At 43.8% G+C, this 22,831-nt stretch overlaps 1 protein-coding gene across 1 annotated transcript; it reads left to right on the top strand.

Annotated features, from left to right (window-relative positions):
- The first annotated feature begins 1,059 nt into the window (after positions 1–1,059).
- Positions 1,060–17,650, top strand: LOC144143137 (uncharacterized). Its single transcript, XM_077674944.1, has 2 exons — positions 1,060–2,420; positions 17,578–17,650. Exons 1-2 carry the CDS (start codon positions 1,468–1,470, stop codon positions 17,648–17,650), a joined length of 1,026 nt encoding a protein of 341 aa, XP_077531070.1. The 5' UTR covers positions 1,060–1,467.
- The last annotated feature ends 5,181 nt before the right edge of the window (positions 17,651–22,831 follow it).

Here is a 22,831-nt window from a genome sequence, read left to right as displayed (position 1 = left end):
TGCCGCTAGCCGGCGAGTAGGTCGGCGTGTTTTCGCATAGGTGAGGGCTTGATGTCTTGAATGTGTCAGTTCTCTCCCTTGTTTAAAAACAGCATGTGCGTATGGCCATAGGCAGATGTGTGTCTGGAATTATTGCCTTTGAGGAATCAGTGTCGAAGCGACAAGACAATGTGTTGTTCTTGAAGTTCTTTATGTCGGTTTAAAATTGCCAGTTCTGTTAGGGATAGTTTTCCGATGGAGACATTTGGGCATTCAGCTTGGGTAATTTGGGTAATTTGGGATAATTGGCTAATACTAAGTGTAATTTTTGGCGGTTATGGACGTAGCAGCTTCTTTGGATATTTCTTCGATGCTTGAAGGGTTACGCCTTGTGTTAATTCTTCATTGGTGTAGGTCACACGGGCACCACGAGGACATTATGTGCATACGTTGGTGCACCATGAGGACGGTAATGTGCATACGTTGGTGCACTTTGTGCTCCTCGTGACTAGTTGTAGGTAGGAAGGATCTTATGTGGTACAGAGCACGCTAAATATCTTAGCGTGCTTTTGCAGCATATTCGGAACTCTGGGCTACACTGTTTGTTACCGCTCACGCACGACTGAGCGCGTTTTATAGACAAGCATGGGGCGAACATTTGCTAAAACGTCCACTGTTTGCGCGTGCTGAAGTCTTGTGTATCATCCTGTTTGAAAAGCCTACTGTGCTACAAGTAGTGGAATGAGCGTGGTCCAGTTCAGGCACTGCCCTTAGTACCTGCCAAATTTTCTGTTGCAGTGTCCATAAAGACCCATGCGTTGACATATTTTGTTTGTTTTTTGAGTAGTTCTTTTTTTACAAAATTACGGGCCATCTACCTTTGCTCACTTTTCTTCAGCAGGACGTAAGTTACAGTTTTTTTTCTGGTTATTTAAATTGGTGAGAATTAGAAGAGGCCGATATGGGGTTTTGTAGAGATGTTAGGTACACTTTTCAATTGCCAACTGCGCTGTTTTTGTTTGAATATCTCTTCGTTCTTATAAAAACGTTAAGACGAATACTCTAGCCCCGCAGGGGGCATCTGCTAAAGCAGATGTTTGCGTGTACTGTGCGACACCACGGACCCCGAGCACCCACGTCTAGCCGTACGTGGCAGCGCCGTGACCGGGGAAAAGAGGGTCCTGGTGGTTGAGCCGACGCCGAGTGCTTGGACCTTTAAGGCCCCTTGGCGAAGGCAACACACCACTTTGGCCTCCGCTTCTCGTAGACGGCACCTCCGGTCTGACCCGCCCGGGGGGAATCGGCAGTCGCCTTTTCCTGTCCTCCCCTTCAACCTTTCACTTTCCTATCTTCTCTCTAACAACTTTCCTGTCGTCTCGTTCTTTCTCAGTTTCCTTTTTTCCTGGCGGCTAGGGTTAACCTTGTGTGGCGGACAACCCTGTGTTCAGCCATATTTGGTTATAGTCGCGGTGTACAGCTGGCGTAGGCATGACTTGGTCACGAGTTCATGTCCCGTCCCCTTGTTGGGCTCCATGGTGGGTGGCTGGCACCATGGCCGAACAGTTTTTTCAATTTATGGCTTCCTTTTTTCGCCCATCTGATCCCTCTCGTAAAAGAGGAGGCACCGATGCAACCGCCCAGTTTTTCACGAAGAACGTTGCCAACTTTCCACGCTTCCACGTAATACACAGCAGTGACGAAGAGAAGACTGCCCGACTTGTATCGCCATTTCTAGTCGCAAAGACCCTAACTGCCACCATTGGGGAAGGCTATAAGATCAAGAAGCTTGCAAATGGAGACCTTCTACTCGAAGTACTTTACAAACATCAGCTCGACAAGCTCTCAGCGTTAACTTCTTTCGGAGAAATTCCTGTAACTGTCAGTGAGCACCGATCACTAAATACAGTCCGCGGAGTCATCTCAGATGACGACCTAAAGTATGTGTCCGAGGAAGAGCTTCTAGAAGGTCTGAAGGAACAAAATGTGACAAATGTCTACCGTATCAAAATCAAAAGAGAAAACAAAGAAATTCAGACAAGGCATATCGTCCTCACCTTTGCATCAAGCATCCTCCCAGAATCTGTGGAGGTGGGCTATACCAAAATGAAACTTCGACCCTACATCCCCAACCCACGGCGATGCTACAAATGCCAACGCTATGGCCACGGCTCATTGAACTGCCGGGGCCAACAGACATGTGCGAAATGTTCCTCTCATGAACACCCTCCTGAAAACTGTCAAGCCCAAACATATCTTTGTGTTAACTGTGAGGGCAACCACGCAGCGTACTCACGTGTTTGCCCTGCATGGAAAAAAGAAAAAGAGATAATAACACTCAAAGTAACAGAGAACCTGACATTTCGCGAAGCACGGAGGCGACTCTCCTCGGCGCATACGCGACCCTACTCCGTTGTGGTGCAACAGGGCGCAGCATCACAGCGGTCTTCGGCGCTTGCTGAAGCCACACAGAGTGAGGTTCCAGCAAGGCACCCCGCGCCCCCGGTGGAAACAGCTAGCGCTGCGCCACCACCTCCAAAGCGGGCTGCACGGACCCCTGGTTCGGCAGTCTCCAAGGCCTCACCCCACACGGTGAGGTCAAACAGTTCGACACACGTGCGTTCTGCACGAACCTCCAGCGTCTCCGAAGAGACGATGGACACAACTGAAGGAGGTTCTGCGCCCTCTACGTCGGATGGGCGGCGGAACTCCTTAGACAACATAAAGAGAAACAAGCCCCGAATCACAGGACCGAAAACCTAGTTTTCACCCCACCAAAAAAAGCAGCATGGCATTCATTGTCCACTGGAATTGCAGAGGACTTTTAAATAATTTAAATGACATCAAAGACATCTTCGCCACACACTCTCCTGTAGCCGTTTGTGTTCAGGAAACAAACTTAGGTCCTAAACACCATAATATACTCAAAGGTTACCAGGTCTTTCGCTGCGACCGAGAGCAGGCGAGTAGGCTCTCGGGCGGAGTGGCAATAATTGTCCGAAATGGCATAGCAACTCGTGAAGACAAACTTAAAACTAGGCTAGAAGCAGTCGCGGTCACCCTGCTTGCATTTAAAACAATTACAGTGTGCTGCGTGTACATTGAACCACACCTCACAGTAACACTGCAAGATTTTGAAGACTTGGTAAACCAACTACAGGAGCCTTTTTTAATAGTTGGCGATTTTAATGCCCACTCTTCTTTTTGGGGGAGCGAAAAAACTGACGCAAGGGGGCAGATTTTAGAGGATTTTATTTTATCCAATAATGTTTGTCTTTTAAACACCGGAAAACCTACATACTGCTCTCCAAGCTCAGGGAAAATGAGCTGCATAGATTTATCCTTTAGTTCACCGAGTGTTTTTAGCGATATTAAGTGGGATGTCATTGATAACCCATACGGGAGCGATCATCTACCTGTAATCATTAGCGTAACATCATCATCACCAACCATTATCCCGACAAAACCACGCAGGTGGAAACTTCAGTTTGCCGACTGGGGTCTTTTTACTTCCGAAGCTACTTTAGACCAAGTTTTTTCGGACACACTGAGCATCGACGAATTGAATGAAAGGTTTACATCTTGCATTCTTAAGGCTGCACGCTTAGCTATTCCACAGTCCTCGGGAATGGTGAGACAAAACAACAAAGTATGGTGGACACAAGAGTGTAAGGAAGCCAAAAAGCAGCAAAACAAAGCATGGGGAGTCTTGCGAAGATATCCAACGCAAGAAAATTTATTAGAGTTTAAAAGGAAACGAGCTAAAGCCCGATACATTCGGCGGAATGCCGAGAAAGATTCATGGAAAAATTACGTCTCGTCTATAAACAGCTCAGTCACATCAAAAAAAATGTGGGAGCAAGTTCGGAAACTCAATGGCACGTACTCCCCTTTTACAGTTCCTCTTCTAACAGCACCTGGTGTACAAAGTAGCCTAGAAGAGCAGGCGGATATACTGGGTGAACATTTCTCCAGCGTCTCCAGTTCTGTGCATTATGCAGAAGCATTTTTAAAATACAAACACACTGTAGAGAAACAAAAACTTCCAACACACGGTGGTATAAACGAACCTTATAATAGTTTAATAACGCTCCAAGAATTGAAGAGAGCTCTATCGGCCGGTAAGCAGACTGCACCCGGCCCAGATGATATACATTATGAAATGCTCGCACATCTTTCGGGTCCTTCTGTAGAAGTACTTCTGAAGTTTTTTAATAAAGTTTGGGTATCGGGAAGGATGCCGGTAGCCTGGAAAAAAGCATTCATTGTAGCTTTACTCAAACCCGGAAAGCCGCCAACCTCCCCAAGTAGTTATAGACCAGTAGCCCTCACGAGCTGTCTAGCCAAAACGTTTGAACTTGTCGTGAATACCAGGCTAAGTTTTGTACTACAATCAAACGAACTTCTTGACATTCACCAGTGCGGGTTTAAAAAGGCGTGCTCAACAACTGATCATCTTGTCCGCCTCGAAAATACCGTACGAGAAGCATTCATACACAAACAACACTGTCTTGCTGTCTTTTTTGATCTGGAGAAGGCTTATGACACTACGTGGAGGTTTGGAATAATGCGGGATTTAGTAGAGTTAGGCATCCGTGGAAGAATGTTGAATTGCCTGAATGACTTCATGGCAAACCGTTCATTTCAAGTACGCCTGGGCTCAACCCTCTCGAGAACATTTGTACAGGAGAACGGGGTCCCTCAAGGGTGTATTCTAAGCACAACACTGTTCGTTGTAAAAATGAACTCCATATGCAAAATAATTCCAAAGTCGATTATGTACTCTGTCTATGTTGATGATCTTCAAATTGCTTGTACATCTTCCAATGTAGCAACATGCGAGAGACAAGTACAGTTGACTATAAACAAACTGACAACATGGGCAGACAGAAATGGTTTCCAGTTTTCAGCACGCAAAACAGTGGCTATTCTCTTCTCTCTCAAAAGAGGCTTACAGACCAATCCGACCCTACACCTCAAGGAAACCGACTTACCCATACAAAACGAACACAAATTTCTAGGCATAATGTTCGACAAAAAACTCACTTTCCTGCCCCACATCAATATGCTTAAAAAGAAAGCTTCGCGAGCTGTAAATATACTTAAGGTTCTGTCACGGAAACACTGGGGTTCCGACAGATCATGCCTTCTACAAGTTTATCGCTCCGTTGTTCGCTCCTGCCTAGACAATGGTAGCATTGTTTATGGCTCCGCGAGACAGTCCTACTTGAAACGATTGGATCCCGTTCACAATTTAGGTTTACGTCTCTCGTCTGGGGCGTATAGGACATCCCCAATAAACAGCCTCTACGTAGAAACAAATGAACCACCACTCACATATAGAAGAACAATGCTCACATGCTCATACGTACTAAAGATCCGTTCACTGCCGAAACATCTGTGTTACCCCATAGTTACAAAATGCCCATCTAGAACACTGTTCAATAATAAACCCCAAGCTATCAGACCATTGCTTCTTCGGTTTGAAGAGAGATGCCAAGAATTCACTACGCTGCACACATTACCTCAAATTTCCCATAGACAGAACGAACTACCCCCTTGGTATAGTTTTCCTACAACATGTGACTTCACACTAACACGCCTTCAAAAAAAGCAGACACCGCAAGAACATATTTTGCAGGAATTTTTGGCACTAAACGAAAAATACAAAGACTACACCTCATTTTACACAGACGGTTCCAAAACATCATACTATGTTGGGAGTGCAGTAGTGCAAGGGAAATGGGAAAAGGTGATCAGGCTACCCCAGTGCGCTTCGGTTTACACAGCTGAATGTTATGCCATTGCTGTGGCGGTAGAAAGGATAATGAGGAATAAAATTAAACGCAGTATTATATATACAGACTCTCTCAGCGCAGTCACAGCAGTGCAATACAAAAATGCAGCTCAACCTCTAGTAGGAGAAATAATACACAATTTGGTAACAATCACAACACAAGCACAGGAAATTAAGTTGTGCTGGGTCCCTAGCCATGTGGGAATCAAAGGAAATGAGAGAGCCGACGTATGTGCCGCACAGGCGGGTAATGGAACAATAGAGACAGTACAGATTCCTCACAGCGACTGCATGAAATTTATACAGAGCAAATTGAGGGAAACTTGGCAGTCCTCATGGGATAAAGAAATCGACAACAAACTCCACCTGGTTAAACCCACGATAGAAGAGTGGGAATCAAGCAGACATGAAGAACGCCTCAAAGAAGTGATTTTATGCCGTCTCCGCATTGGACACACACATCTTACACATAACTTTCTTCTTATGAAACAAGACAAACCGAGATGTGAAGATTGTGACCAGGAACTTACAGTAAATCACATCTTATTCTCATGTACGAAATTCGAGGCCTTGAGGAAAAAACATTTTAGGCTGTTCTACAGCGAGCAAATTCCATTTCACCCCAGCCTACTTCTAGGAGAGAATGCTGTTGTCAAACTTCCCTCTGTCTTTAGTTTTTTAAAAGAAGCTACACTTCTAAACAAGCTATAACAAGATAAAGCAATCGGTTATTATCCACAAAAAACACAAAACCTTTTGTTTGGCGCATGATAGCCTTAGTTGCTTATGCGCCATAAAACACAACACAACACAACACACAAACGAATACTCTAGTTGATAATTTGTTCCCGGTACCTCCTTATTGTGAGCCCTTCTTTGGTGACCACAAAAGCGGCATTTTAGGACGTGTCAAGCGTGAATATTTCCGCCAAATTGCCAAACCATTCTAAGCCTTAAGTCCCCCATCGAGCGAGAAAGACCGCCGCCATTGTTCCTGCAGTAGTTGTTGCCAAGTAGAGAAAATGACCGCTACCGGAAATAGTAAGTCAAACCACAAGCGTTAAAAATAGGTGTTAAATTTGGGTCTGCAAAGTACAAGCCTGGTGGGTTTGTGTTTTTTCCGTATGTTGGCGTTGGAGAAACTAAGCTGCCGTTCTTTTTCTTTGAAACACCTACTCACATCTGGTATTTGCAAGGAAGCATCGCGGATAATAGTGTCACGAACAATGTTTTGGGTTGGTTTATTTATGTTTTGTTTTTATCGACCGGCGGCGTCGGGCTTTGTTATGTTATCAGTGCTGCAAGTGAAGCGCATGTTCCTTTCCTAATGCCCGCTCGTGTTATATCCTTTTATAGAGAGAGTGCTGCGAACTAGCGTCACCAGCCTAGAATATATCTTCGGTAATCTACAGTGTTGTGATACAATTTGATTATTCGAGAAACCCTCGCGCCGAGTGATAAATTCCGGCAGAGAAGAGGCCGCGGCATTCGAATAATCGACGCTTGTCTTCGCACGTCACTTTGTTGACTACTGCTTCGCCGCATCTGTATTCTTTTAGTTGTTAGAAGACCACAAGTTCGCTCCAATAAACTTGTTTTCCTTGAAGACAACTGCGTTGTCCTTGGCTTCGTGACATCTGGTAGAGGTGCCGGGTATGTTGTGTACGCGCCACACCGTGTTTCTGTCGTCGTGTTCGGGAGTCACGTCAGGGTTAGATCATGTGGTCGGGCTCAGGGCATGTCGTGAATCACGGCTTTCGGTGTGTCCTTACGTTATTAAATGATTTTGGTGTTTCCGCTGTTGCGCAACTTTACCTCTAAAAGTTGCTGCTTTTTGTTTTCCCCTCGTGGGCTGGGCGACTTCCCACGTGCGAAGTCAGCATTGCTAAGGCGGCTGGGGGATTGGCACGGGTAGGGCGACGGCGAGCGGTAGAAACAAGCTAGGAAACGCCTAGTTTGAGATAGTTAGTCATCAATTTCACGTGATCGTTGGCCATGGAGAGGGCGAGGTGCATCGATGGAAAAACCACGCAGCACGAGTCTCTTGTACGAGCAGCGACGATAGATGTGATCGGCATATCCGCAGTGGTAGCAGTTTGGAGGTAAAGCTATACCGGCGCCAGGCATTTTAGGGGCGAAGCTCCTCGTGCTCGGGCCCTGTCTCGTCCTTCGTTGCTGCTGTATCCGGCACATTAATGATGATTGTGGCAGGATCCCCCTAGGGATTGGCCAACCAAAGATTGGCTGAAGAGGTCACAATGTTCAGCGCGTTCATTGCTACCCAACAAAAAGGAGAGAAAGAAGAAGAGGTTGTTGTTCGTCGCCTGCGAGCTCAAGACACGTACCAGGGGTACGCGACACAACACGGTCTGCAGACGGCGACGACCAATGTGGCTAAAATGTCACACACCGAATTTGCCAACTTGCCCATGGAGATTCTCATCGTCCCAAACAAGCCCTACATAATCACGACAAACATCGACGTCGCCGACGGGCTTGTCAACGGAGCGGTGGTAAGCTTGACGTGTCGAGTCTTTATATGATGTGCGGTCGCATGTCTCATGGTTTTAGAGATAAGCATTTTAGCTTTGCCCCTCTCATCATCATTCACTTTGTGGATATGGCGGGATTTTTGCTGAGAGTTTGTCAATTCGCCGTGAATAATTCCCATGAATTTATGGCTGTTGCTGAACACTAAACCAAAACTTCGGGATTTTGACCCGTGGTGGTATTTCGCGTTAATGTTTACTTTCGCCGTAACTTAGGTGATACCGGGGAGAACTTCTGTCCTCGCTCCAAAGAGAAAGTGAGCCTTGTGCAACCGTTGTTTGTTTGACTAAAACATTTATCAAGCACGTCATTACGGACGCCTCAGTTTTGAATATTACACGGAGAAATGGCTAAGCGAAACTAATGGAGTACTTTTGCGCTAACCGCTAACGTCTGCCTTGGTACGTTAGGCTGAAACGAAAATACTAGACATTTTCAATCCGCGCCCAAGCGTTCACGGCATAAGGATTCAAAAGCGACGTTGGGAACCTTGGCGTTGAATCGCCGACTTCGCAAGCGCACCTGACGTCATCCGTATCCTTCCGAAGGCCTACACACCTGAAAAACATACTTCAAATATATAAACCGACGCACGGTACCGTTGTACCCTTCTTTGCTGGCACAATAAAAAAGCCCTGCTAATAGTTAAGTAAAAATAACATTTGCTGAGAAAAGAGAACATGTTTTGAAACTAGAGCAACAATTGATATTGTCTTTGAAAACAATACCCTTCTTGTGGATTCCAAGGAGTGGGCATGTTTTCTTAGAAAGTTACCACAAGCGTTCGCTGAACTGCATTGCGAGAAAAATATATTTGTGCTCAACGGCTGAGAATAGAATGAAAACGGCATGACCAAGAGCGCTTGCGAACAATGCATTGTTTAACTAACTAGTACTCACGCCTCGGAACTTCGCTTGCAAATTTAGAGATGCAACAGAGAAAATTATATGGTTTCTTTTTGCAAAAGGTACCAGAACCAAGTTTTGTCTGCAAAATTGAACGTGAGCAATGATATTACGCAATACACCTCGAGTTTACAACTAGCTAGGCGAATCATTTCTCTATACCAATTTTTTGGTGTATATTCGTGCAGTTCTAGCATCGTTGATGAAAAGTGTTTTGAATAACTGCCTTCGAAATTGTGCACCCTTTTTTATGAGTGTTGTCATTCTGTACTTCCTGGCGAACATGCAGGACTGACGCAGAAGGGGAATGAGGCGAATTCCCTTGTTTTCAAGGCGTTTCATAAAGTGCCGTTTTACAGAGCCAGTTTTTTTTTTCAGTGAAGATTGCTTGTTAAGAACTGAGGGAACATGAAGTCAATACATGTGTGTTCATACAATTCACCTTTTTAGAGAAATTGTGATTTCATCACATTTCCGCCTGTCTAGTGAGATGGCGTACCCTTTTGAAGAGAATGGGAAACCGCACTTGCGGAAAAATTATTTTATTTCAGGTGTTACTTCACTATCGGTGTTGTCACAAATCGTGACCATACCATAGGTGTTTATATGGGAAGAATTGTCTAGGCAAGGTCAGTTAAAAGGCCATAACACGCTTGGTTGACAAACATGTGATTGAGAACTCGGGTTGCGGAAAGGACTCTGTCCGCATTTTCCGGTACATGAAACTCTTCCTTCGTTCGCGGCAGTGGAAAAGAAAAACAACTGTGGTTGATCCAACTGTGGTCGGTATCGGTAAAACACGAAACAGAAATGTGCAGTGAAATCTGCAGCAAAAAGAGCATTGTTTGACGGTTAACAGCTCTCTTGTGGCTGTGCTTGGTAAGCGACATCCTGCTGGCCGGTCTCTTCTGCACAGGCGAGAGGGTGCGACCATTTCGCTTCTGGTTCGTGGCGTGTATTACAGATAGTTGCGCTGCTACGAGCTCAGCCTGTGCAATGCGAGAGGCAGAGTTCGTCGCTTGGACCGAGGGTTCATGGTCAAGGGAACGCGTTCACGCTCCAAGCTACGATCCAAACGAAATTAAGGCAACAACTGTCGGCGCTCGTTGGCGTCATTGTGTACTACTTCACTTCACCTTACATAGACGGTAGCTTTATCGGCGTCAAATAAACTTTTTCCGCCGTTTTTCCTGTGTTCGTTGTACTGGCATTATTTCTGTGACGAATATGACGTCTGTTAAGTTTTGGTGTATCCCGGCATACAATACGTTCGGGTCGAGCCATCAATTTCTTCCCTTGCGGGACATAACTGCTTACTGAATGGACAACAGTCCGAAACTTGTAGCAGCAGTCGCAACCATGGGATCTTGCGGCAAAACGCTACACTCCATGGCGAGATGTGTGTTTGGTGCGAGAGGGCTGTTTGTGTACCAAGGAGCTGAACTTGCACGGTGAGTATTTCCAGTGTAGTCTCTGCGGTATCCTGGATGTGGCTTACTTCCGTATGAGGCAGCCTTCAATAGCTATATAGGTTGTTCTCAGAGGGCCAGATGAAGAAAGAAGAAATTAAGAGTAAACAAAAATATACAGAAAAAAATTGTGCGCACTGTTTATACTAAATATACAAGATATGCAATGAGTGAAGGTAGACATTTGGAATGCGGAGCTAAGGTAAGCCCATGGCTCCAGGTACACGCGCGTAGAAGCCGCTTGAAGAGCTGCGAGTCCGCCATAGCCATTGTTTCCATCTTTCTTTCTTTATGTTTCTACAATGCCTAAATTCGCCTACCGATGATGTGCTGCGGGCTGTCTTGTCTTCTGTGGGTGGGCTCCTGCGAGTGCTTGCCAACCTTCTTTCCTGAATTTTAGAAATTTTTTTTGTATTTGTATGGGTACAAACTACAGGATCACTTTCTCGAGTCAAGCAAAATATACTGAGGCATGTAAGGCGCACCCTTCAATCAGGAGGCCGATCTCTTGAGGTTAAAATTCAATTTCAGGTTCATGCAATATTTAAAGTAGACTAAAATCCGGAACCACAGGTGGGATTCTATCACATTCTTTGAATATACAATGTTAAGACAGAGGAAACAATCCCACAACTTCTGATGATCAACTTGACACCGCCGACAGATTGTCAGCCGCACAGAGAAAATTACCGTACATACCGGGGCATATTCCTTCCGAATATTATAAACAAGTTTCCTAAACACTGTTCTTCAACGCAGATTTTTTTAACACTCTCGCGCTTCGCATGTTTCGCGAAATACAGGATTTACAAACACTAAACGCAGAATTTATTGCATGGTTCAATCAAAGTGCTCGTTCCACAAAATGCTGCATTCATGGTGGCCAATTTGTCGAGATAGTGTTCTGCACGAGTATTCCTTTCCCATGCGGACGTCTTCTTTACGAGAAGACATTGCCTTTACTCATGACAAAAATTCTACAAGCGGATAGGAAAATGTTGTTCTCGGACGTTTTAGATTGGCTGACATGATTACTGTCAGGAGAATGTAGAGAAAATGAATGCAATTACCTTAATCTTAAACTTATTTCAAGTGTAGTTTTTCTCTCCACTGCACTAAGAGCGACAATAAAAGGTGTAATATAGCCGAAAATACCCAGATGGTATTTATTAAACCCACCTATATTCCAAAACTTTGCCAAAGCAAGAAATACGAATGGTTATGCCATTACGTTGAACACAATAAGTTAAGCCTTTGAGAACAATCGACACGGTTTCATACTGCGTTGGGATGCTTAGCTTTTGCATAAATAAAAGCGAGTGGAAAAGCATTCTCCGAACAGAAATGGCAGGTGCTCTGGTGTACTTCTTTGTCCACTGTTTTTGTGACATGCATTCAAAACACCTCATCCCACTTTTGCTCGTGCCTTAAAGCAACCATTTGTTCCACCTAAAATTGGATTCGCTGGGATTCAGCAGCGCTCCGAAGAACAAAGGCCATTTTTTTTATTCCACTGGAGGAAAAGGTCAACGATTGCATACAAAGACTACTTCTTGCTTCAGAATTGTATAAAAGCGGCTGAAAATAACGACGGCGCTCAGAAGTGTTGCTTAACATTATTAACAAAAAATGAACGGCCATTTGGTTTTATCGGCCTTTATTTTTACGTGTGCGTTTATTATCTTAGCCAATTGCCAATTCTTTACTGGGGGTAATCCGTACAACGCTTGGGACTCTGGGGTTGAACCCTCCCCATTTGGACTTTGGGGCCGACCATGGCGTCCCCAGCACCCGCAAACTCCGCGTAAGTACAAGAAAGTCGGCCACGGGCCAATAGATTTGAATTTCTAAGGAAGGCGCAAATTTTGTGTTCATTCCCACTGCTAGCAATACATTACTTACAAACATTGCGCGATTCTATCTCTTGGGCGAAAAAAATCTAGTACATCGTCCTAGCGCGATATATGGCGAATGGCGTCCGCAATATAAAGAAAATTTTGTTCGGCCTTTTAGGTAAAGGTTGCGCCCTGTGGCACCTTTTTTAGCCAACATAGGCGCAAGTTTGTGCGGCATTACTAATAATACACTTACATGCAAAGATACAGGTCTCCGTAATGTTAGTTTTGAAGTTTTTTGTGTATTGGAGTCTGTGAGGGGGTACCAGTGGGATCATCATTCTTTATCTTTCTTATGTCTCGCAACTCTGCTTGTGCGAACTGGAACCTAAGTGCTCTGCTTTATACTTTGATTCTCAACATATATCTCCTCCCTATTTTTCCGTAATTGCTGATGACCAGCCTTTCTTATTCGCGTTTGAACTGTAATTATTAAGATAGCTGATTTGTCCTCCTGGAATGTTTGAAGGATGACTGCATAATTTATATCAAATACATACACGTTTTCCCTGTCAGCAGTGAGCCGTAACACAGCTTATCTATTTCCTCCATTAAGATGCAATGCGACGAAACGCAGCATTGACAAGACGTTCATAAGCGCTGCGGATTAAACTCAAGTGCTGCAGGTATCTTGTTTCTTATTTTATCGACCATAGTACTACGCCTCGTTGAAAAAGGCGGTGTCACTTCGTCAAGGGCACGAAAAGTGGAGAGCTTTAAAAAGCCACCATTCTGACAATGTCAGTGTAATTCAGCATTCTACCCTAAAAGGCCGGCTGCGGGGGATATATTTGGAAATTATGCTATGTGGTTGTAAACCACTATTGAGAAAGCGTTTATACGAATCATCAAAACATTGGCTAATTAAAACGCAAGGAAGTTCCTGCCCACGTTACGTCAGTCTGCGTCATGTTAACTTTTAGTTGACACCTAAGGGGGTAGACGAGAGAGTTTGATTGGTCCGCTTCGCTTCATGTTAATGTTCACTTTTTATTTTGGAAAGCGCATAAACCCATCGAAAGAAGAAAAATAAATCAGGTGTAGGTATGTGGTGTGCTAAGTTATTTTCGCAAATACCGTGAGGAAAGCAACGCATCGGTACATTTAAAAATAAACAAGAAAGTATGCAATCCACGTTTCCACCCTCCGATGACGTTTCTGAAATATGAGGGCCTACTAGTGTATCGTAAAAAAACGTAGACCGGGCCATCGAGCCCTGCAAAAATCAGCGCTAGGAGATCACCTAAAGCAAAGTGATCCCCTCAGATTAGGAGTTACTCTCCAGTCGGACGCCTTCCACCTCCAATTTTCAATATATTTACACTCGCGTTGGAGGGCCCACACTAATGATGAAGGAGCCAAGGAGGTCATGAAGAAAAAACAGTTTCACGCAACACAACTGGAAACATTAAAAGGCAAATTATAAATATATTTCAAAATAAAACCTAATCTTCGTAATAACGCCGCTCCTCAATATGAGCTCCGACGGCATTATTCAACCCCCCTCCAGCAAACGTTCAAGGACCTGATCACTCTGATAACTGCTACATTCATGAAGGCATTGCTTGTCCTTAAGATGTGACGAAAAACTAATGCTTGGGACTCTAATAACATGACCAAAGTGGGCTCGTACGCTACCTCTCTTCCCAGTTTTTTTAGTGACCCCGAAGATGAACCCGAAGCATCAAATATCCGGGTCACCCTCGCAGTCACCCACTACACACTCACGCGTTCCCGCAGTGAGCCAGAAAATCCCTCGCAGTCAGCCATAACACACTCTGTTGGTGAGGGCGTATGTTGCGAAGTGTAAAACGGTTTACCTGACCGTTGTGAAGTAAATACCCAGAAATATGAATAAGTGCCCGACAACTTTATGGAGGAACGAGAGAACAAAAGTCATCATCGTGATCACCGCCCTATCTACGCCCACTGCAGGGCAAAGGCCTCTCCCATTAATCTTCAACTACGCCGGTCCTGCGTTAACCGCGACCAATTTATCCCTGCAAACTTCTTGATCTCATCTTCGTATCTAACGTTCTGAAGCCCCATGCTACGCTTGCCCTCTCTAGGGATCTACTCTGTTACCCTTAATGACCAACGGTTATCTTGCCTTCGCATTGCAAACCCTGCCCACGTCCCTTTCTTCTTCTTAATTTCTACTAATATGTCCTCTTTGTGCCCTAATCTATTCCGTTCGCTTCTTGTCCCTTTATGTCACACGTATCATCTTGCGTTCTATTGCGCGCTTAGTCGTCCTTACTTAAAGTTGTACCCTCTTAGTGAGCCTCCAGCTTTCTGCCCTGTAGGTGAGTACCGGTAAGATGCAGCCGTGAAGCACTTTCTTATTAAGGGACAATGGTAGGCTGCCATTCATTATCTGTGAATGCCTGGCAAATGCACTCTACCCGCTTATTATCCTACTTACCTCTGCCTCATGCTTGGAATCTGGGGTCACAACGGGCCTACGTAGATATGTTCGCTTACCACTTCTACTGCCTGGCCACCTATATCAAGCCGGTGCGCTGTCCCGAGGTTATTGTTCATTTATCATAGAAGATGGTGCCGCCGTGGCGTAGTGGTACAGCATCCGCCTCGCGTTCAGAAATACCGTGGTTCTAATCCATGTGCCGGACAACAAAAGTACTTTTGACAAATACATTGAGACCGCCCAGCATACGATAAGTCCTGATTCTCTAGGAAAAACGTTCACTCTGTAGCGGACACTAAACAGGCTTATGAAAAACATTCCTATATACAATACCCTAAAAGTGTGTGAATGAACGAAGTATGAAAGCTGAAGATTCAAAGTTCCAATGCAGGCAATAGGTATTATTCTAGTGAAATCAATTCATCTTTATTTGTGCATGCCCGCTAATAGCGCCTGGCCTTAGACGTGCTGAAAAAAAATCAGATCAAACGAAAAAGAACAAAAAGCATAAAAGCAACACTCAGAAACACAAACAACGTCGGTTATAATAAACTGGACCCTATAACACTACAACAGCCAGTATAATGAAGACAAGTTTCAGCTAAAATTATCAACATAAATAGACCTGACCTCACATTATTATGCAAATCATGTACCTGTTGCAAAAGCGAAGAACCTTTTCTGATACCAAACGCATTAAGTATTTGAAACTACTTTAAGGTACCAAACATCATCAGGAGAGTCACACTCTTGCCGCCAATCACATTTTGTACCCTTCTAAACAGAAATGAAAAATCTGCATTCTTCCTTCTTTTAGACAGGTTAACTAAGCACTTTTTTTCTACATGTATTCATAGAGATCATATACTCTTAACCTGTTGATCCGTATGTTCGCAGGAAAATATCACGACTCTGTCTTTGTAATAAAATACAACACACCAATTTACCTCTCAAAGCTTCGATGCTATTTCCTCCCACTTTTCATTCGACAAGAAACGACCATCAGTTCAAGGTTGGTGTATCCAGCATCCGGGCAAACTATTATTTCAAATCATTCATTCCTAAAAGCAGCTCTGACTGGAACCACCTCCCCACCTGAGTTGCTTCCAGAAATAATCCAGTCAATTTCAAGGTGGCTATTATTTCCATATTAACTGAAGTTTATTTCTTTCTCATACATTTTATGTGTGAATTCCGCGGCCTTGTATCAATCCTGCGGCGTTGTTTCCAAGTGTGGAGAAGGTTTTATGAACCTTCTCATTTTTCGCTTTCTGTTACTGTTTGTATTTGTAGTTGATGTGCATATTTCAAATATGTATTTATGTTTCTTATCGGTAACCGAACTCGTGCTGCATTGCCTGTAGAGTGTTTGACCCCACACTCCTCTTTGTAATGCCCATGTGCCTTGAGAGTAAATAAATAAAAATAAAAATAAAATACAGACTTTTATCAACATTCCATTCATAAAAAATTGCTGCACAACGTGCTTGTTAATTTTCAAACTTCACTGCCTTGTTTGCATTACATTTTTTTAATTGAACGTATACAAAATATTTGCACTACAGTTTTTGAATTTAACGTATACAAAATTAAGCTTCGGGTTATCTATCCACACAAACAAACACCTAAAGCACGATAACATGCGGGTAAACATGCCCGTACGTTTACAAGACTATGCGGAAAATGAAAGCTTCGCGCCTAATCAACAAAATGTCATGCGTACCGACACCAATAAAATTGGCTTGTGATGCCGTCATTTAAAGTGTGATCTTATATCACACCGTAGAATTCCTGGTAAACTCATTACAACTGCTTTGCTTGTATTTATTTTTAATTTATTCGCAAGGCACCATCTACTCACACTGAAAATGTCATACTGCAAAAAGACGCAGTCGGCACGTGCGTCCACTTTCCATAACAGCTCCGTGTCACCCACATTGAAAAGAGTGATTATTACTAACAGAAAGTGAAAGGTCGTTATTTAAACCCACGAAAAAAACTGAGCCCAAGATGAATGCTCGCGGGAAACCCCTCTAGCAAACGAAGGGTGTAGGCAGTAATCCACCTATCCGCACAAAATTTGATGGAATATCTGGATAGTCACGAATGAACATTCAAAGTTGGATGCAAAGTCTCTATCGTAGAAGCCTGGTAATGACCATTGTAATAGGAAATTTGTTCCCGCCAGAAGGAATAAAGTTTATTATTACGAATCCGCACATTGTTATTCACTACCTTTTCTTAATATTGCGTTAAGGCATTTCAGCTTTAAAGTGGAATTCATTTTCCAAAAGGCTCCAGTAAAAGGCTGCAAACGGTAATTTTTCGTCAGTATGGAAGAAATATAAATTTTCTAGAAAAGGAGCACTGAAATAGTTGCCGAGTCGTATGACCCTCGTTTATTAGATTTTGTGGTCTCTTCAGTTTAACATTTGAAGTGGCTAAAAACATTTTTCTTAATATACAGGCTGCCCAAGGGGCGAAAAGTGGTACCCTTGCGGTAACCACTGCGAGAGGACGTGCTGGGAGCGGGCTCCGCGTGTCTGCACGCTGCAGTGTCTCCGTCCTGGAGCATGTGGTTGCCGACCCGGATGGTGCAGAAGCCACTTTGGGTTCTGCCGAAGATTGACGAGATGGGAAAACTTTGATGCTGAATAAGGGGTAGTCGACTACCCAGCGAATCTCCCAAGAAGTTGTGCTGGAGTGTAGATACAAGAAACACGGCAAAGTTTCCATACTTCTTGACCTTGACTACCAAACTGTTTCGGTCTCTACAATAAAATAACATTTTTAATAAACGGCAACGTGCCTCTACTTTGTCAAGTAGGTGCACATGAGGTCTGCTGGTGTTATTACAGGGCGATATACGCGATATGGGGAATTTTGTTGTTTCAAAATTAATGAAAAACAACCCATGCTTAGTTACCAAACTTTTCTTCTTTTTGTGCAGTTAAGAGATTTGCTGACATAAACAACGTGACTCCAAATTAGGTCACTTTTGTATGTAAAATCATACTAAACAGATTGGGCGAAGTGTAAAGGTAGTTGAATTTGTAAATCCATTTCTAGGTTGAGTGTTTGCAAGCCAAAAACACTCATGTACCCCTTTAGTTCTAGCACCTTTTGTTCAAGCCGTTCTTCTCCAGACTGATCACAGCGTCAACTTCATATCAATAATGAAAAAAGAAAAGAAACATGCAAGAATGACGTAGAGTTTAGAAGTTATTCGCTGAAAAAAGAATCCGCGCTTGTATAAAAATACACGAAAGCAACAACGCAAGTCTGGCTTATGTTTTACTCGCTATCCGTAAAACTGACCTTCGAACACGCAGCCGCTGCGTGCCTGAATGGGTTACACGTCCGGAAATAGTCACACGAAGGGAAATGTGAGAAAAGAGCACATTCGTTGCAACAATAAATTATCGCATATATGACACGTTCAAAACAAGTTTTGCGACAATGAACTCTTAAACTCGCTCTCGAACAGGAGGTATTTCAGCTTCCTGAAATGAAAAAAATGTCAGAGAAATGAGTTGCGCCAGTGACATCGCTCATGCTAGGGGGGGGGGCAATTTCATGCACATTTATTATTGATACTCCATAATTCAATACCGTACCATAAGCCACTGTTGTATAAGATAACAGGTGAAGTTGTGGAAACCAGGGTTTTTATTTTAACAGCGGTGCTGTTTAAAGCTTGTAGTTGGACTGGCCTGCATGCACTGTAAACATCACCGATCGTCGACGGCATCCGCGTGTGCTAGCAACGAAACTTCACCGTAGCTTTGCCGCGACGCGCTAAGGTGAAACTCGTGTTAACACTGGTCGAAGGCGTGATGTGGGTAACTGGCTAAAGCGGAAAAGCTGAAACGGGTTGGTTTCCGGCGCGATGCAACTGGTCAAGCATAACTGTACAAACGCGTCACAGACTGGCTTGCACTCTGGCTTGTTCACATGAGTGGCGCAGTTTTGTATGTGTAAACAAAATAAATGATCACCAAATAAAAAAAAAACAATAATGTCGAAAAGCGATGACAATATTCTACTTCTTGATTGGCGTTGCCCACGCATGAACACCCAAACCGATTGGTGGCCACCGAAGGAGCTCATGCATATTCAGAAAATGGCCATCCCGCTGTGCCGTCCACTATTCATGGAGCTTCAACACAACGCAGGTCAGCATCATCATCATCACCAGCCTATCTACGCCCACTGCAGGGCAAAGGACTCTCCCATTGATGTCCAATTACCCCGGTCCTGTGCTAACTGCGACCAATTTATCCCCGCAAACTTCTTGATCTCATCTGCTCATCTAACTTTCTGCCGCCCCCTTGAACTCTAACCTTCACTAGCGATCCACTTTGTTACCCTTAATGACAGACGGTTATCTTGCCTTCGCATTACATGATGTGCCCATGTCCATTACTTCTTAATTTCTACTAGTATGTCCTAAACACGTGTTTGTTCCCTGACTCACTCCGCTATCTTCTTGTCCCTTAATGTTACACCTATCATCTTCCGCTCCATTGCCAGCAGAGTCTTTCTCAATATAAGTTGAACCCTCTTAGTGAGCCTCCAGTCAAGAAACCTTGCGTCAACTTGGGAGCATCGTCGAGATATGAATGAATGTCATGAATAAAACCAGCGAGCCTTGTGTCACAAGAATGTCCTCTGCGAAATCGGAGTTGGTACTTATGTCTAATGGTATCATCCTCCAGGTAGATAAGAATTTGTGTGTGTATTATATATTCGAGGAGTTTACTAGTGTTACTAGATAACGAATTAGGGACATAGTTTAGGGATGGAAACCGTGGACCAGATTTGAAGATTGGATGTGCTTTTGGAATTGGCCAGTTATGGGCGATGAAACCTGATGATAAGGATTGGGAAAAAAGACCACACAGTGTGGGACTAATGCTAGCTGATAAATGTTTGAGTGTTTCGTCATTGAAGCCTACATTGTCAGAATCAGTAGAAACTTTCAGTCGATTAAGCAATGAAAATAGTCCCGCTTCAATGATTGTTTTTGGCATTCTGATAACTGGAATGAAGTTAACTTGATGATGTGGTGTCTTTACACATGGATACTGATATGAATGCATCTTTTAAAACCTGTGCACACTGAGACATGGGAATGGCCTCATTCTTACTCTCAGTGAGGACGACGTCAGGATGGCTAGCAGGATGGATACAATGCCAAAATTTGCAGTGGGGTTTGTTAACTTGGATGATAAGTCTTGTTTGAAAAAATGACGACGAGTTGATGCAAGCAGTGAGTGATATTCTTTATTACATCTTTTGTGATGCAGCCAGCTATCGGAAAATTGCACTTTATGATTCGCGCAGCGATAAAGACGATTGTTTTCGTTTTTGGGGCGTTCGCGCCGCTGGTTATGCCAAGGACTGGTGTTTTCAGTTTTTATGGCGATTGTGGGAATGAACCTGTTGACTAGATTAGTAAGTGCGTTTTCGAAAATGACCCAATTATCTTCAACTGAACGCGATCGGTGTTATTTTAAGAAATTATATGTCAATGACAGCAGTCCATTGCTAATGCTTGTGAAGCAAGCCCTATGGTTATACATTATTTGTTTCTTAGTAGTTTTGCTCTTGATAGGAGATATATGAAGAATACCAGTAAGGACGTCGTGGTTGGACAGCCCAACGAGATGCATGATGTCAGAAAAAATATCAAGATTGTATGTGAAAACTAAGTCGACAATGTTATCCGATGTGGACAAACAGCGTGTCGGACGACTTCTTAGCTTAACCATTGAAAAATTAAGGCAAGACTGAACAAAGGTATTAGGTTCGGTTTGGCCAAACATAACTGATTGAGTGGACCAGGAAATGTTACGAAAGATAAAATCGCCAAAAAATAACAACTGAGAATTTGGAAAACTAAGCAGAATAAGGAAATAAAGGCAACAATGCCCTCATCACCCTTCTCACGCAGCTGCAGGGCAAGGGCGTCTCCAATAAATCTGCAATTACCCCGACCCTTTACTTTCTTTGTAACCCCCGGGCCGTGACTCGAGTGTCTAGGACATGTCGAGAGTGCTCGACCAGCGTTGAACCCTCTTAAGCTACCTTTGGCACCAAGACTGCAAGAACAGAGGCCCTCGCTATGCATGCAGCGAATCAGAAGTGGGAAATGAGGGGATCGGTGAATCAAGAGAGAATCAGAGATGACAGTCAAGAAAAACTCGGTACGCAAAAGGGGGGAATGTGGTAGGTCATAGAAACACATGAAAAATTTTTTGTCAGAAAAAAGTGGCAAAGAAATGCCCGCTGGGTGGGATCGCCGCCCACGACCTCCAAAATACCAGTCTGGTGCGATGACCACTACGCTACCGGCGGGGCTCTTCCCCCACCAATTTCTTATGTATTTATGTTAAGGTATTTTTTGTTTTCTGCACTTGGGTGTGCTAGCCAGCGCCACTCGGACTACTCGGGGTGAAGGGGACTTCTTAACCCCCGGGCGGTGAGTCGAGTGTCTACGAGATGTCGAGAGTGGTCGACCAGCGTTGAACCCTCTTAAGCTACCTTTGGCACCAATACTGCCAGAACACACGCTTTCGCTATGCATGTGGCGAATCAGAATTGGGAAATGAGGGGCTCGATGAATTAAGACAGAATAAGGGTTGGCAATCAAGAAAACGGCGAAAAGCAAAAGGGCGAATGCGGTAGGTCATAGAAACAGGTGAAGAATTTTTTTGAGTCAGAAAAAAGTGGAGAAAAAAATTCCCCGCATTTCCCCGAGGGGAAGAATGTGAAAGTGCGAATGCACGAGTTGAATTTGCGCGGTTCGGTAATGTTCGCGAAAGAGAGATCACACACACACAACTACAAAGAAAGAAAGATGCATTTATTCACAGACACCTATTTGTGTTGTCGTTGTACATGATTGCTAGAGCGGATCTCAGCTTTGAAATTTCGTGTCAGTACTCCTTTAAGCGGGTGCATTAGCCCTTCTCACGCCCGATCCCTGGCCAATTCCCAACGTGGGTATGTGCCATGTCAGCAGGAACAACAACAAGAATGAGCCATGGGGACACGGCCAGGCAGCGCGCGCCCATCTCCCCCGTTGCTAGGGAAGACGAGGAGCGCGCGCACCCGCAGCTGTTGCTATGCGGACTACGGCAGCGGACGATTCAGGCTCGCTTAAGAAGTGCATTCGCACTTAAAAAGCCCGCTGAGTGGGATCCAAACCCACGACCTCCAGAATACCAGTCTGTATGTATGTATGTATGTATGTATGTATGTATGTATGTATGTATATGTATGTATGTATGTATGTATGCTGTTTGTATGTACTTATGTATCTATTTTTTATATGTATGCTTGTGTATGTATGTATGTATGACGCAAGTATGTATGTACGTATGTATGTATGTATTTACGTACGCAGGTATATATGTATGCAGCACGTTTGTGAGCATGTGTATATGTGTACGTATTCGATATGCGTGTTTGTAACAAGTACATATGTACGGGCGTATGTGTGTGTCTTGTTCAGGAACACCATTCTAAGAAGATGCTTCATCCTTTGCAAACATCCAGCGCTCAAAAAGCACCACCTGTTTCGCAATATTTTCTAGAAACATAAAATAAGCCGTAAATATATAAAAGACTAATTTTTTACTTGCGGAAGATGTTTTGCGCTGCCAGTAGTTTCTTCAGTTTTGAAGTAAAAACCTTCAAATTGAAATCTTGTGAAATCCTTAACAATTGTCAACAAAACCCTTCGTCTGGCGCTCTTTGCCCTCGTTGGCCTTGCGCCATTAAACATCAACCATCATCATCATCA

The sequence above is a fragment of the Haemaphysalis longicornis genome, unplaced genomic scaffold, assembly GCF_048455015.1.
Source record: "Haemaphysalis longicornis isolate Haplotype H1 unplaced genomic scaffold, Haemaphysalis longicornis Haplotype H1 scaffold_6, whole genome shotgun sequence".
In the NCBI taxonomy this organism is placed as follows: Eukaryota; Metazoa; Arthropoda; class Arachnida; order Ixodida; family Ixodidae; genus Haemaphysalis; species Haemaphysalis longicornis.
This window is presented reverse-complemented; position numbering and strand designations above follow the sequence as displayed.

What these genes read in the sequence shown, in the direction of transcription:
- LOC144143137 (XM_077674944.1), top strand. Translation starts at nt 1,468, where the DNA reads ATGACTTGGTCACGAGTTCATGTCCCGTCCCCTTGTTGGGCTCCATGG. An exon ending in CAGGGCGCAGCATCACAGCG is followed by an intron (nt 2,421 to 17,577) that starts GTCTTCGGCGCT and finishes TGCACGCTGCAG; the next exon opens with TGTCTCCGTCCTGGAGCATG.